This window comes from Microchirus variegatus, assembly GCF_963457635.1.
Source record: "Microchirus variegatus genome assembly, chromosome: 3".
Classification (NCBI taxonomy): domain Eukaryota; kingdom Metazoa; phylum Chordata; class Actinopteri; order Pleuronectiformes; family Soleidae; genus Microchirus; species Microchirus variegatus.
Genome location: NC_139804.1, coordinates 35,448,368 through 35,463,161, shown reverse-complemented (window position 1 = coordinate 35,463,161; position 14,794 = coordinate 35,448,368). Strand labels below are relative to the sequence as shown.

The window sequence follows — 14,794 nt, the reverse complement described above, 5'->3', positions numbered from 1 at the left end:
TGTGTCCGTGTCTCAAACATGAATTCACAGTTCACCTGGTTTTGTTGTAACAGATCGTTTTTCATTAGGTGAAAATGTGTGTGTGCTTGTTTGATACAGACAATAACATTCATCACATTTGTTTGTTGTCACAAGAAAGAAAGTCCAAAACAAATCGAGAGTGCTCATGACGCAACTGTCCCGTTTTTCCTCTTCTGGCTTTTGTTAGCGTCTGGCAGGTTTGGGCATGATATACACTTTGACTGCTTTGCTCAACTCGATGGTTCCCTCAACAGCAGCTTCTGGTTGCGGGACACCATCCATGCTGTCGCTCCACCACTGATGGGAAGCTGTGGATGAGAGCGAGGCAGAGGACGAGCTGTAGGCCAGCAGGAGGCGCACTTCAATCTGAGATGGTTCTGTATGAGAGAAAAAAAAGACAAGGGCCGTTTCTCAATATCCATACTTGTGCATACTCCCGTAAAACGTCATCAGCCTCAGTCCAAGTTCTGTTCCATTTCTCAAGAACGCGAGCAGCGAGTACGGTTCTCATACCCGGAAGGGTTCTCGCTCCGCCCATTTTACCAAGTATGCATCGGGTGGTGACTTGAGCGTACTTGGGAAAGCCATATATCCCAGAATGCATTTCGGCAGAACACAGCAGGATAAAATACAAATATAAACCTGAAATAAATATTTTTCTGTGTCCCGGAACGCAGTTTTGGAATCATTTTAGGCGAGAAATTAGTCATTAAGAATCCAAACGTGGTTTGTGTAATAAGATATGACGTATTTATAGTATGACAGCGCTGTCGGAGGTGATCAGCTCCGCCTCGGCGAACGCTCGGTGCTCACAGTGCCCGGCACAGAGCAGCGTCACTTCGGCCTGTCCTGATGAAATGATCCGCTGGTTCAGACGGCTCCGTCATTACATACTTGGTGTGATCGATAGATTTGTTGTTGACATGTTGTTTTTACTGCAAATGTTTTGACCTGAAAGTGTGAACTTTTGTATAATATTAATGTTTAATTTATTGTAACTTTGAATTTTAGATTTATATTAAAGTTGCACTGTCATTGTATATGTATTTACATATAATGGACAATATTTTATAGTGTATAAAATATTTAAAATGTGAATATAACAATATATTTATTTATTAAAAGTATTTTATATGTTCATTCATCAACACTGTAGGTGGCGGTAATGAGGCTTAAAAGTGCTTCCCGCCTACCGCCATTCAAACAGTAGAACAAGGAAGTACGCTGGTGTTCCAATTGAAAAATCGTACTCGTGTACTCCCGTACTTGGCAAGTATGTACTTCAGTCGTACTTCTCAAGTATGTACTTTCCAAGTAAGCAAGTACATACCTTATTTTAAAGAAAGTGCATATGTGAGCTTTACTTACCCGTCCATGCGACGTGTGAGAGGTAGACCTGAGTGATGAGTCTGTGTCTGTGTGGTCCAGGCTTTCTGAAGTCTCCAGGTTTGGGATGGATCACATGACTCTGGCCATCAGGATACAGAACCTGCAGACAGGTGATTAAGCCACTTATCGGACAAGTAATTAATGTGTATTTCGGGAATAAAATGATTTCAAGCAACTACAGTTTAAATTCAAGTACAGGACGTGTGGCCTGAATTGAACTTTTAAATTGATTTAACCCTACAGTTAAATTAATTGAAGCTGTTATTCCACACCAACATCAACCTGAACAGACCCAAACTGACCTGTACTTTCACACTGTTCTGTGGATCTTGGACATGCTCCAGCGTGGCATCGATGTCCAGCGCCACCACCAGGCCGGATGTGAACCTCAGTGGATTGTCAGACTCCCCAGTCGGTTCTATGATGGTGGCTGTCGCCCGATGGATCTGTCAAAGAAAATGGAAGAATGTGCTGTTGGTGTGCAAATTTTACAACAGAAAAAAATAACTCTTGTTGGTCCAGTTCTTCAACTTATTCATTCTACCTGTTCGGGAAGTCTGAGCTGCAGCAGTCCGCTCTGTCTCAGCGTCGTCTGCAGAATCTTCACCAGCTCTGCTGGTTTACAGGACGACAGCCGCGGCATCAGCTCCAAAAGCTTATCCACAAAACTGTCCTGAAGGTGGGGAAGCTCTGTCAGGAATAACCTGAGGAGTTAACAAAGAGAGAGTGCAGAGGAGTCGGTGACATCATCTTGGAAATGTACTTGCAATAAAAGCCCCACATGACAAGTGAGGCTGAATGATTTGGGATCTAGATATGATTTGATTTGCAATCTTTTTTTTTTTTTAAAGCTTCAGTTCAATAAGTGTACCTCATTAAAATAGTAAATTATCTATACTTTAATGCAAATATGAGAACTTAAAACCCTTTTAGCACCATAATAATAGATATATTTAAATACTTCCAGGAGAAGTTCAAATGATTAAAATTGCACAAAGTAGTGAGGAGTTACGATAATTTGAAATACACGTGAACAGCGGCGTCACCGGTGATCCCCGTGGTTGTAAAAGGGTTATAGATATGAATAACCTTTACTGTGCCTGTAACAGTTATGATCTAAAACATCCTTTTTGATTTACTTACTGAAATGTCTCAAACTCTAATTCAGATTTGAAAACGCATCAGAATACTCTCCTGAAACATTTTGTTGGCTTTTTCAAAAAAGTTTAACTAATCGCAGACATCTTGCTTTTCCTGTGCTATGTTGCTGTTGTGCTTTTGCTGTCACTTCCTGTTCTGCTTTACAGCTTTAAAGGTTGGGTGTCAATCGTTTTTACCTTTGAAAAGACTCGATATCCTGTAAAAACTTGTCGCAGCTGTTGATGAGGGAATCCAACCTGAAGAGAGAAGACACGTCTGAATGGACTGATTCTGATCGCGTGAACACACGTGGTCCACATGAAGCCACGCGTGTGCGTGTTCTACTGACCCTTGCCTGGTGCGAGCAGTCAGGACGAGCTGCAGGGCTTTGGCCTGGAGTCGAACATGATGTATCGTGGCCACCTGTCTGTTTTCCAGACCACTGTAGAGAAACTCCAGCTTGTATGTTTCTTCTAAGATCTACAAAAAAAACGTCACACACGATTAAAACAAACGCCCTGAATGACCTCATCGTGGTGATGTCACAGTGTTGGTGTGCTGACCTGTTGAGCTGCCGCTGCTGCTGTGACGTTTTGTTTGAGGCAAAGCGGGACGGCCATGTTCCACAGCTTCTCCTGCAGAGCCTGAGGTAAGTAAGGTAAGAGCAATTTAGTAATCCATTAATCTGTCGATTATTTTCTCGATTCAGTGAGTTGGTCGGACTTGTGTGGTCCGTACAATATCAGAAAATGTAGATTGCCGTTTACCAAACCTGTAAATGATAATGTACTCAAATGTCTTGTTTTGTACACAACGCAAATGATTTAATTGTACTGACTTCTTTATTAAATAAAGCAAAGAAACCAGAAAATATTCACATTAAGAAAATGAAAAAATCAGAAAGCATGTTATAATATATGAAAAAACACTCAAAGTAATACATCTACTAACACAACGTGACAATTAATTTAATAAGTGATTAAATGTTGCCGTCTCATACAACAACCAACTCTCACTTCACATACAGAAACTGAGAGATGCCACATCTATCCTTAATGTGCTCTTACATATTCAATACTCACATGTGACAGACTAAACACACACAAAAACACTCTCCTACCTTCATGAGCAGCAGCTGGCAGCGCAAGTATGTAGCACAGAAATCAGCAGCTCCAGCCAGTTCTGTCTGCAGTTCTCCAAGCCGCTGCAAGTCTCTGACAGACACACAAGAGGTTTTTTACGTCATAAAACAACCACAAGCACCGCTACAAACTTTATTTGCGGTATGACGCTATCACAAAACATGAAAGGAATAGTACACCTGCTCAAGTCTAGGATATATTAGGAATACGTTTGCCATTAGACAACCTTTTCTGACTGCAAACGGAAGATTTTTGCTGCAAAGAAAATCAAGCAAACTGACATCGTGGAACACAGGAGTTGATCCACTGTTGCATCCATATGTGCCTATTATGCGACTACAGTGCCACAAACCTCACTTTCTTAACAGACTGCAGTTTAGTTGCAAGAAAACGCAGTAAACATCCTCTGTAGATATCGTTGATTTAAGCTAACATTTAATTGGTGAGCGTCCGTTTCACACACTGGTTCCCAAACAATAGCACCAGGCTGGCAGCTCGTGTGGCGACATCAGCAATTATAATGGGTCAGGATGTCATACAATCACATTTTAACTATCACTTAATTAACACGTAAGAAGTTTTGTCCACTATTTTTGGAAGCTAAGAGAAACAAAACAAAACTTATATGTAAGACATTTTCAGTTTTCCACATATAAAATGTGGAGAAAAAAAGGAGGGCCAACATGTGAGCTCATACCTTATGGTGAAGTTGAGCAGATCCTGAGCTCCGGGTGCCTCCAGATTTTGGATGGTGCTCACCCTATTCAGACTCTGCTGAAGGAAGAGCTGAGCCGATTCCACAGAACCCGAACCACAGCCCGAGTCCACCGAGTCCAGACCGTACACCTGCTTCCTGCCTGGCAACTACAACACAGGAGAGCACATACAGGTGACAGTGATTTTAATGTAACTGCACAGCCAGTAACGAGCGTAGACAGCAGGAATATGACCTAAAACAACATTATTTTATCATTTCTCACTCTCAGAGGCGGCACAAGGTGCGACAGACTGTCCCTCAGGTACACGTAGTGTCTGAAGGTGTGATCGGAGAACAGCGCCGACATAGTGGGACAGGACGTAGCGGCATTGAACACCAGCACGAGCACCGCGATATCTGAGGTCGACATCCAGAGTTAAGACACAAGAACAGCTCAAAAGGTCCTTGAATATATCAAATATATAAAAATATAACCAACAATAACTTTTTAAGAGATACATTAAATGCAAGGTGTTTGACTTCACTTCACTGTAATGGGTGAAATAGTGTTAGAAATAATCGTGTCACATTCTGTCATATATAATTTAACATCGAGGCTATAACATGAAATTTACAGAGCGGTCTCACGTCCACACAAATTACAACAGTGCACAGGATAAAGTTGATGGGGCTCGTTTACATTTAAGTTTAAAAGGACATTAAAGGATACAGGCTGGGTCGTCCATGTCGTGCTCTGGTGTGTCAAAATAAGGGTGTGTGCTGAGCAGTTCAGAAACCAGCGGCAACACCAGGGTTGGGTGGCGGGAACCCAGAAACTTTAAACACCTGAGTAGTTAGAAAAAAAAAAAAAAAAAAAATCATCATCAGGTTATAGAAGGACATAAAACAAAACTGCAGGTTTACACAGCGTATTGTAGTTTTGTTAGCTTTATTAGTAATTAGTATAAGTAACAAAATATAATGAAAAAGGTTTGTTTTTGGCAGGGTTTTGACCAGAGGGCTGATGGCAACTGAAAAAAATGCTTTCATCTCTTCGAATGTCTCTAAAATCTTAAATAAGATCATTATACTTTATGCAGACTACATTCACGTCTATTTTAATCATGGAAATTCACAATCAACTTATTGTTAATGGTGTTTTTTCACTTGGAAGCTCTTACTTCCAGACAGAGTTGCGGTCAGTTGGATACTTGTTGAGGTTCTTCAGCAGCTCCAGCAGAGCCAGTTGGATACACTCTTTAGTAGAGACATTGGTGAAACACAGTAGTTCATGGAGAGCTTCTCTGATGTCACGAGACGAATCCTGGGGAATGAGAGCGACTTCATCAGCTTGTGTTTTATGGACAGATATGTGAGTGTGTGCGCGTGCGTGTGTGCGTATACCTCTAACACAGCCAACACAGTGTCCAGTTGGTCCTCTCTGAGTGTGATGTGCTTAGAGATTTCCCTCAGAACATGGATAGACTGCAGTCTCACTTCTTCGATCTCGTCGTTGAACATGTCGACCAGGAAGTCCAGACATTTCTCAGCAAAGCTGGCAGACGACCGAGCCAGCTGGCACAACGCCTCCACCGCTGCTATGCGGACCTCTGAAATAACGGACAGAGTGGGGAAAAACGTCATTAAACAAGAGCTAAACAAGATTCGATCAGACTTTCTTAGATGTTTTATATTTCATTGTTTAATTATTCAACATAACATAGGGTAATAGTCATAAAAACCTATAGTAGGCTAAAAAAAAAGATTCTGTTTTGGACACTAAAATGCACTGTGTATTCCATACCAAACATCTCATCCTCGAGGCCGTGAACAAAAGCCCCACAGGCCCCTGACGCAATGAGGTTCACAGTGTTTGTGTCCAGTTTCTCTTTGGGGGCGTCATCGGCCCACTTCCTGCCTGAGGAAAACTCTCCAGAAGCAAAGAGCTCCTTGGCTCGTTCATGAGCTGTTCGCTTCCTCTGGACACAGAAAAGAGGAGGAGGAGAAAGTGTGATTATTATAAAAAAACATTTTCTATTACAAAAGGAAACTACGTTTTTTAATAATTAATGATTGATCGTTCACTCACCCTGAGATCTGACATCAGCTTTTTATCCAAGGTTTGCTCCAGAAAGTGAGGACTGACCTGCAGCATCGAACCCTGACACACACACACACAGAAAAAGTCGCTGTCGGTAAATGTCCTAAAGTTAAATTGTGCATTAACAGCTCTGTATTCACTGATCGAAAGTGTTTCCTCAGCGTTGCGTCTCACAGTGTCAAGGTAATAAAGGAAATCTAGAAGAAACTTTTCCAATATCCAACAACATTTCATTGTATCCAATCAGGAACCAGAACTGACAAATCTGCTGTTGCTCAACAGACAAATATCCTAAAAAAAAAAGGTTCCTAACTGAAGGATTTCAGTGAGCTCTTTGAATTACCTTAACAAAAGTGACACGGATTTCAGTTTCCTGTTGGAGAAGGCCATCTAACAGAAATAGACGTGTTCCTAAAATACCCCACACTCGGCTAAAATCTGTTTCTCCTGTTGTCCCTGCTGGCAGCCACGTTCTCACCGACAACAAGCCCGTCCTCGTCGCCACAGTGGGAGAACACAGCGTGGGCTGCACTGATGTAAGTCAGTACCTCTTACATTTAAAAAAAGACGTGAAACTGAACTTTATACCTACTCTGCAAAACAGTACGTCACCAACATAACTGTGTGAATACGTGTGTTGTTCTGATCCTGTTGCCTCACCAGTGTTTTGGCAGCCTGTACCCGAACCATCCAGGAGCCATCACTGACCATGTGACTGATCTTCCCAAATGCATCATCAACAAGTCTGATCTCTTCATTAGATGATGGAATGGGCACAATGCTGTTTGGAGATAGAGAGAGAGAGAGAACAGTGAGTTTGACATTTATAAAAAATAAATAAACGTATCTGACATTGTGACTCAACCTTTATTTGTTGTTTAAATATGTTACATATAAAAGATGAAGATGCTTAGCTTATGCAATAATATTTAAAAACAGCTATACACTATTGTACATACAACTCTGTGTATGTGTGTATGACTCTTATGGTCAACATGCGCCCCCTGCTGGAGACACCTTGACATTACATACATATGCTTTGTGATGGTCGATGTTGCTACATGACAAACCACAAAGCACTGTGGGATACTGTGTGTCCACTAAGATAGCGTCTAATAATCCTTAAATGAATGAATGAACCGCACACTACAAAATGAAAACTTACTGTATAACAGACTATACAACTTAGTGAGCAGTGAATGATTTAGGAAAAGCCTGGGTCTCACCTTTCCGGATACAGTTGACTCAGCACCCAAACCATTTGCACAGCTGCAGAGCGAACCTGCTCGTAATCATCCGACAGCAGCCTGCAAGCCTGGAAATACACATTTTTTTTCCAAATTTGATTTAAATCCAAAAACTATCTGAATAATTCTGACAGCAAAGATGTTTAAATTATGAGCTCATGTGAGAACACAGCAGTAGAAACTCTGGATATTTCATAGCAAGCAAGTGGGAGAGCGTCCTGCCTCCTGCATGCTCAACCCAGGCTCCACTGATGTTGTGAACGTGTCTGACCCATAAAATCTCCTGCTGCGTTCATCATACCTAAATGAAGGTCATGTCTGAAAATGGCTAATGATGTCTGCAGGTTAACCAGCTATTACCTGTTCATAAATAATCTGATGAATCTTCATTCCTCTCTCATGCAGCTGCAGCTGAAAAAATAATAAAGAGCAAGCAGAAAGTGTAGCATTAGATGTACGGTTCTCTCTTATTAGCACAGTGCCGTTTTGTTTTTGTTGGGTGCAGATGATGGCGGTGTCGTACCATAGCTTTGATGGCTGCAGTGCGGACTCTGGGGTCCTGGTCTCCAAAGTAGTCACTGATGATACTCTGGACGTCCCTCACCATTACTGGAGAAACAAGAACAAATAAAAAAAACTGTAAAAGCACAATTAAAAGATTTAATTTAGTACTTTGACTTAAATCGATTAAATTATAGAGAAAAGCATCTTCTCAATTACAACTACTGCAGTAATCCTGCCTACTGCAGCTTTAGGCCATATTATGACATTAATATCATACCAATCAATGCACCTGCTCCATCACTCTCTTTGTTCAGTGGAGAGTCTACAATGCCGAGACATCCAAGGAGCAGCAGACACTTGTTCCTCACCCCGAAATATGTATCGGATAAGTGCTTGGAAAAGAACCACAAAGTGAGTGTTATTGCTTTATGGAAAACTGTGTGTGTGTGTGTGCTCACAAGTGTGCGTGAGAGTGTGTGTCACCTTGCAGGCCACATCTATGAGCCTCTGTCTGACTGTAGGACTCTCAGGTAGTTGTGAACCAATGACCAGCAAAGTGTCCAGCAGCTGTGCGAGGACCTGATGGGACTCTGCAGACACAGACAGCAACAGAAGTGAGCAAACGAGAAAACAAGAAAGGAAACACATGCAGCACATTTCAAGAAAATCTCTCCCTGACTACTAACACACATAATGGATTGTAAATCTGAGTAAACAGAATCCAAGGTCCAGACTGTAAGCAAGTCTTACTCTCATTGCCGAGTGTGTTAATGGCGTCATCGACGATGCAGTCGGGGCTGAAACCCTGTGTTTTAGAGAGCAGACCCAGCAGAGAGGCGATCTTCAGTCTCACAGAGTTATCCGTCTCCTGGGAGAAGAGAACGTCATCATCAGATGTACTTAATTTAGACACAGTACAGTGAACACAACTTAAACAATCGTATAGAGCCCTTAAGTTTTATTAAAGGACACTAAAGGTTATTGTTAAGCACAGCAGAGTTATTTTATTACAGCTTTGCAGAGATTTTCTTTACATTTCTATATGTCTGTAGTTCTTTACCTTGTAGTAGTGCTCCAACAGGATCCTGATCACACCCTCCACACTTTCCACTTCCACAGGCTTGCGGGCAAACTGCAGCAGGTACTGCAGGGCATCAGTGGAGTTGGTGGCCTTACAAAGGTCAATGTGCAGAGCAGCAGATTTACTGGGTTTGGACAGACGTAGCTTCTTGGCTGGAGCTTCTTCTTGATGGATCTGTTAGAAACAAAAATTTGAGAAAAATAATTTTTCTTTCTCAAAACAAACGAGTGGGCTCCTTGTATCCACTCATGGTTCGTAACATGTTCTTTAGATTTTACATTTATAAGCTTCAGTTTTCTTGATTTATTCAGTCTTATGCTGTCCTCTTTAAATATATTGCAAACATGAACACCGACCAACAGTTCACTGGATATTATGAGTTCTATGTTTTTTCCATTAACAGCATAATATAGATATAATACATTAGGTGTCACTAGCAACAATTTACCAATTCCTAAATTAATCATAAACAATTTAAACGTTTTAACTTTTTTTGGTTTGGTCTTTTTATTAAATAAAGATAAGTTATTTGATTTGAGGACCAAACACTACATTATAGGGCGACATCATTGTGAGTTCACAAATACAAGTGTCACATACAATGGACAAAATGAGTTCTAATGGCAATGAGTGGACTTAAAAAAACATATATATAGAAATAATAAACAAATACATCGTATCATACAAAGTGTTGCTCATCTGATGTTTACATGAGTTTAATATCATTTACCGAGTCAGAAAATAGAACATTATCTTTCAAGTGTCACAAAACAACCTCGCTGTCTGTTTTGTTAGCTAACATTTACATTTGCTAATGTGTTAAATGACGACGCTGTCAGCTGAGCTCAGCGGTGAATAATCGAACCCCGTGAACCAACAACCAACATTATATCTATCGTGTGAAATGTCAAAACAGCAGCTTTTGTTTCGTAAATAACAGATGAGACGTGCACTGTCTTGTGACTGTGCTAACGCTAGTTAGCATCTGGTATTAGCATTAACACCTTAACAAACTCTTCGGCGCCGCGTTCACATCTGTTTGTAACATCTCATAAAGCGGAAATAAGAGGGCGACATGTGCTCACCTGTACAGTTTTGGAGAACTCTTCGTAAACTCGCTTTTTCAGATGCGCCGCCATGTTCAGGAGCAGAGTGTTAGCGAAGCTTCTGTGCGACCGCTACATTAGAAAGATTTGTCCCTTCCGACTCCCGTACAGCCGTTCTCCTTCTCATTCGCATTTCCGGTAGGGTGTATGCTGAAAAGCGCAATGCCGCCACCCACAGGACGAACTATTGTACGGTGTGTTTCAGTTTTACGGGTTTTTACGTAAATATTATGTCAATCCTTTCGTTGCAAATTGTGAGATAAACTCCACTGGAAAATATTAAAAAGACGATGTGAAAATATCAGAGTTAAACAAACCAAGCAACTATATTAACAGTCTCACACATGTTTCCTTCACATCAACAGGGGTAACGGCTTAAAATATCACTGCACAGTATTGATTTATTATTATTATTGTTATTATTATTATTATTATTATTATTAGTAGTAGTATTTTTAAATCCATTATACAACTGAAAATATCCATTAAATTCAGCTACAAAATGAATGCAACTATAGGGAATTTAGATATGTATAATGATATAACTATGGTTTCTAATCCTGACATGGAATCAAGTGTCTTTTTTTTAAAGCCCTTAATATAACTTGAAAATTAGGAACTAGTCCTTTGAATAGATTTTTGTTTTACATTTAAGATTTTGTAAAAGTGTTGTTAGCACAACCCCCTATTTAATGTGTTATGATTGGGGCAAGTAATGACTGATTTCAGGAGATCATGATATTTGAAGATGGTTTTGCAAGAAAAACAAAAATTGCAAAATTAAATGATCAAATTAAGTTTATGAATTTTTTTTTTTTATGAATAGGTATGATTTTAATGACATTTTCCAGACTCAACGTCCAAATTACAGTATGTATAATAAAAAGATAAACAACAACAACAACACAGTTAAGTCTTAAGTCTTGTTTTCATTTGGCCTGTTTCTGTGTCACGTTCCTGCTGATAAAATGAACCATATAATACACATCAGTGACAAATACAGTGATGACTGGTCATCTAACTTCCTGCAGCTCAACGTCATCTGCAGACGCTTTGCCTCTTACACGGTCTATTCTCCACGTGAAGACTCCCACCATGATCACCATGACCGGCAGAGCCGCGCAGAGCACAATGCGGCTGATGGGCAGCTGGACCTCACAATCCCTGACACGTGAGGGAATCGGATCCTCGTCCGTGGAAGGATTTTGGAACAAAAATGCAGACGTGAAGTCCTGAAATGCCGCACTGCTGTTCTCTGTGGGCTTCACCTGACATCTCCACTTCCGGTTGTTGTCCGCCCTCTGGAGTTTTGTGACCAGAGTGATGTTGCAACGCGTGGGGGCGATCAGTTCATACCTGCACGCAGAGGTACATTAGTTCATCTTTTATACATTTTTAGTACAACGAAAAGGTCACAGCGACCACATTGACAGAAACACAAGAGAAAAGTGATGACCTGCTCTCTCTGGGCAGCTCAGTCCCGTTCTCCATCGCCCAGCTGAGTCTGAACCCAGTGGAGGACGATCCACAGCTTCCCGTATCAAAGTATGTGTGGAGGATGCAGCTGAGGACGAGGTTTCCTCCAGGCTGAAGGTCAGCGATTGTCAAAAAAGCAGTGACGGTGAGGAGAGAGAGGTAAACATCGCAGACGGACTCTTCCTGCCAGAGGCAGGCGTAGGATCCAATGTCTTCCAACCTGAGGTCATGGATGAGGAGGGAGCAGTTTGATGTGACGGACAGGCGGTCGGCTCGGTCCGATTGGGCGCTCACCTTCCCTCCACTGACGTCGTAGGTGTAGCGCACGTGGACTCCCCTGTAGAAGCTCCAGGAGACGAGGGAGCAGTCTGAGGCCTTCAGGTTGGAACATGGCAGGAGGACGTCGCCTCCAATTCTGCTGTACACAAACACTGCATTGTTTTTACACCAAACACCTGAAAACACAAGAGAAAAACCAATAATTTCACTTAGATTTTTTTTTTTGCTTATAATAAAACCCCATTAATTTAGGAAAACATTGTGTAAAGCTCAGACCTGATGATATAGATCAGATGACAGTCGGAAACACATGCTTGTCAAAAACAGGGCGACCAGCAGAAACAGATATCAGCCATTCTTAACTAAATGTATACCAGCTTAATTTTATGCTGTCCTAAGAATATGTTCAATGGTTAGACAGCCTTTTCTGACAGGAAACTAAGTTTGTGTCACTTTGCGTTCACGCCCCTGCACCAAAGTTCATCCAGAAAACCATTTTTTTTTTTTTACATCATAAATTACACAGCTGTTGATCCACTGCTGCCTCCGTAAGTAAGTTCGAAATTCGAAATTGTAGACCAGCAGCTCCTGTCTGTGTCCCTGCAAGGCTAAAAATGTAGATTTTCTCCATGGACCTTGGTGCAGAAGAGTGAGTGATTTACAGAGTAACACGAGCTTCAGCGTCTCTTGTTCTCTGTTCTTAAAATCTATTTTTCCAGATCTGCCTGTCTGTCTTATAATAATAATAATAATAATAATAATAACAATACATAGATTTTATATAGCACTTTTCAAGATACCCATAGACCTTGATGACAGTTCACGGCACAATAAAAAGTAGTTTTGTTACACACTTTCTTTCTTTCTCGAGTTGTATGTGTAAAATGATCCAGTGTATCTCTGCAAAGCAAAGGTTAGAGAGATAAAGAACGAACATTTATTTAGCCATTGAGACATTTTTTTCATCATCGAACATCGAACCTTTTCACACTCCAGCAGTGAGCAGATGATTAATATGGAAACCCTCCACATACCTGTGAGAAACAGACAGGTGAGCAGCAAAACTCCCGTCAAGCCTTTTCTCTTCATCGTGGATGTTTTTCGCACCGACAGCAGACGCTTGTGTCCGTGTGCAGCCGCAGCCGTTTCAAGACATCTCACTTCATTTCCTGTGTGACACTGAGCTGAACACACTCACTCGCATCACCACGATGAAGTGCTGTATCATGTCCATGAGTGTGTGTGTGTGTGTGTGTGTGTGAGAAGTTTTCTGACGAATGATGAAAATATCAACACTCCACTGTCACTTCTTTTGTCCATCGTGTCCTTGGAAACAACATTTTTTCAGACTTTCCGACTTTTCAGAGCTTTTAAACCACATACTAGTGTGTATTCACGATGATGGTCGAACGCTCCGAAGAACTTTATCACCATGTAATTAGTGATGTTTTTTATTGGTCACGTGTGATGGACTTGCCACAATATACAGCGCATATGGTTCAAAGTAAATAAAATGAAGATTTAATGACGCTTCAAATTCAAACTAAATGTCGTTGACTACGGTTTTCAAGGTAGAGATTTTTTTTATAAAATGGAAGTGTATACATACAGCACTGTGCAGAAGTCTTAGGCCACCACTAGATTTGTTGTTTTAGCAATGCTATAACGACAAGTATTTCTATTTCACTTTACTGAAACACATCCAGAAAATATGTATGCGATTTTTTGTTGTTTAAAAAAAAAAACAAAACAAAACAAAAAAAAAAACATCCTCTACAGGTGTGAAGTATTTAGTGTGATCCACCCTTACACTTGAACAATAACACAGCTCTGTTAACACTGGAGTGGAACCTTAATTAATCCTGTGTTTGTACTGGTTCATTTAAAGAAACATCTGCTGTTGAAAAGACGTCTATTACGCCAGGTTTATTCAAGACTTGCTAGGGCATCACATACACATGTTGCATGAGTTAAACTCATTGACAGCTCGCTAATATATAAGAGCAGCTTTAAGTGTCATCACTACATGCAAATTCACATGATCACAGAATTTGACAGACGAAAAACAACAGAGCTGTTGGTGCCTGAAACTGTTGCCCTGTATACTATATCAGTTTATATCTGTGTAAAAAGATTAGTTTTTGTACAATGGAGTGCAGGCATGTCCTAAGTCTGGTCCATGGGCATTTGGTTTAATTTATGGCCAAGGAAATAGACGTGGACAGAAAATTGGCCCTGTTTACATGTCGTCCCATTAGCTCTGGCAAGATAAGATAAGATAAGATAGTCCTTTATTAGTCCGGCAGTGGGGAAATGTACATTGTCACAGCAGCAAAGGCAGTAAAGACAAAAATAAATAGTAGTTGCACTTTAAAATCAGAGCAGAGGGTTTGCAGCCCAGCCACGACGGACAGATTCATGCGTTCACCTCTTACACCACACGTGAAAGAAAGGCAGATTTTGTTTTTCATTTGTTGGCTTAGGTTTGGTGACATCGTCATCTAAAAACTATTTGAATTGTGACAATGAAAAAAAATAAAATGAATATTAAGCCGATACTGTTAGAAACAGGTCTGAAGAGAGCATTGGTTGCCTCTTTAAAGAGCTTGGA

At 40.8% G+C, this 14,794-nt stretch overlaps 1 protein-coding gene across 2 annotated transcripts; it reads right to left on the bottom strand.

The window, feature by feature from the left end:
* Window positions 1-200: 200 nt before the first annotated feature.
* On the bottom strand, window positions 201-10,526 carry ints4 (integrator complex subunit 4). 2 transcript variants are annotated; one of them, XM_083886014.1, is made up of 24 exons: window positions 10,408-10,526; window positions 9,302-9,496; window positions 8,992-9,109; window positions 8,725-8,831; window positions 8,519-8,633; window positions 8,261-8,346; window positions 8,098-8,148; window positions 7,717-7,805; window positions 7,151-7,271; window positions 6,479-6,550; window positions 6,194-6,368; window positions 5,794-5,999; window positions 5,571-5,713; window positions 5,120-5,235; window positions 4,673-4,806; window positions 4,390-4,556; window positions 3,671-3,764; window positions 3,114-3,194; window positions 2,900-3,030; window positions 2,748-2,807; window positions 1,955-2,114; window positions 1,713-1,856; window positions 1,390-1,510; window positions 201-398 (listed from the first exon to the last, which is right to left on the bottom strand). In XM_083886014.1, the coding sequence occupies exons 1-24, from the start codon at window positions 10,459-10,461 to the stop codon at window positions 205-207; spliced, it is 2,934 nt and encodes a 977-aa protein (XP_083742140.1). In that variant the 5' UTR covers window positions 10,462-10,526; the 3' UTR covers window positions 201-204. The 2 variants fall into 2 exon arrangements, with proteins under 2 accessions (XP_083742140.1, XP_083742141.1); XM_083886015.1 differs by having other exon boundaries at window positions 8,531-8,633.
* Between the last annotated feature and the right edge of the window lie 4,268 nt (window positions 10,527-14,794).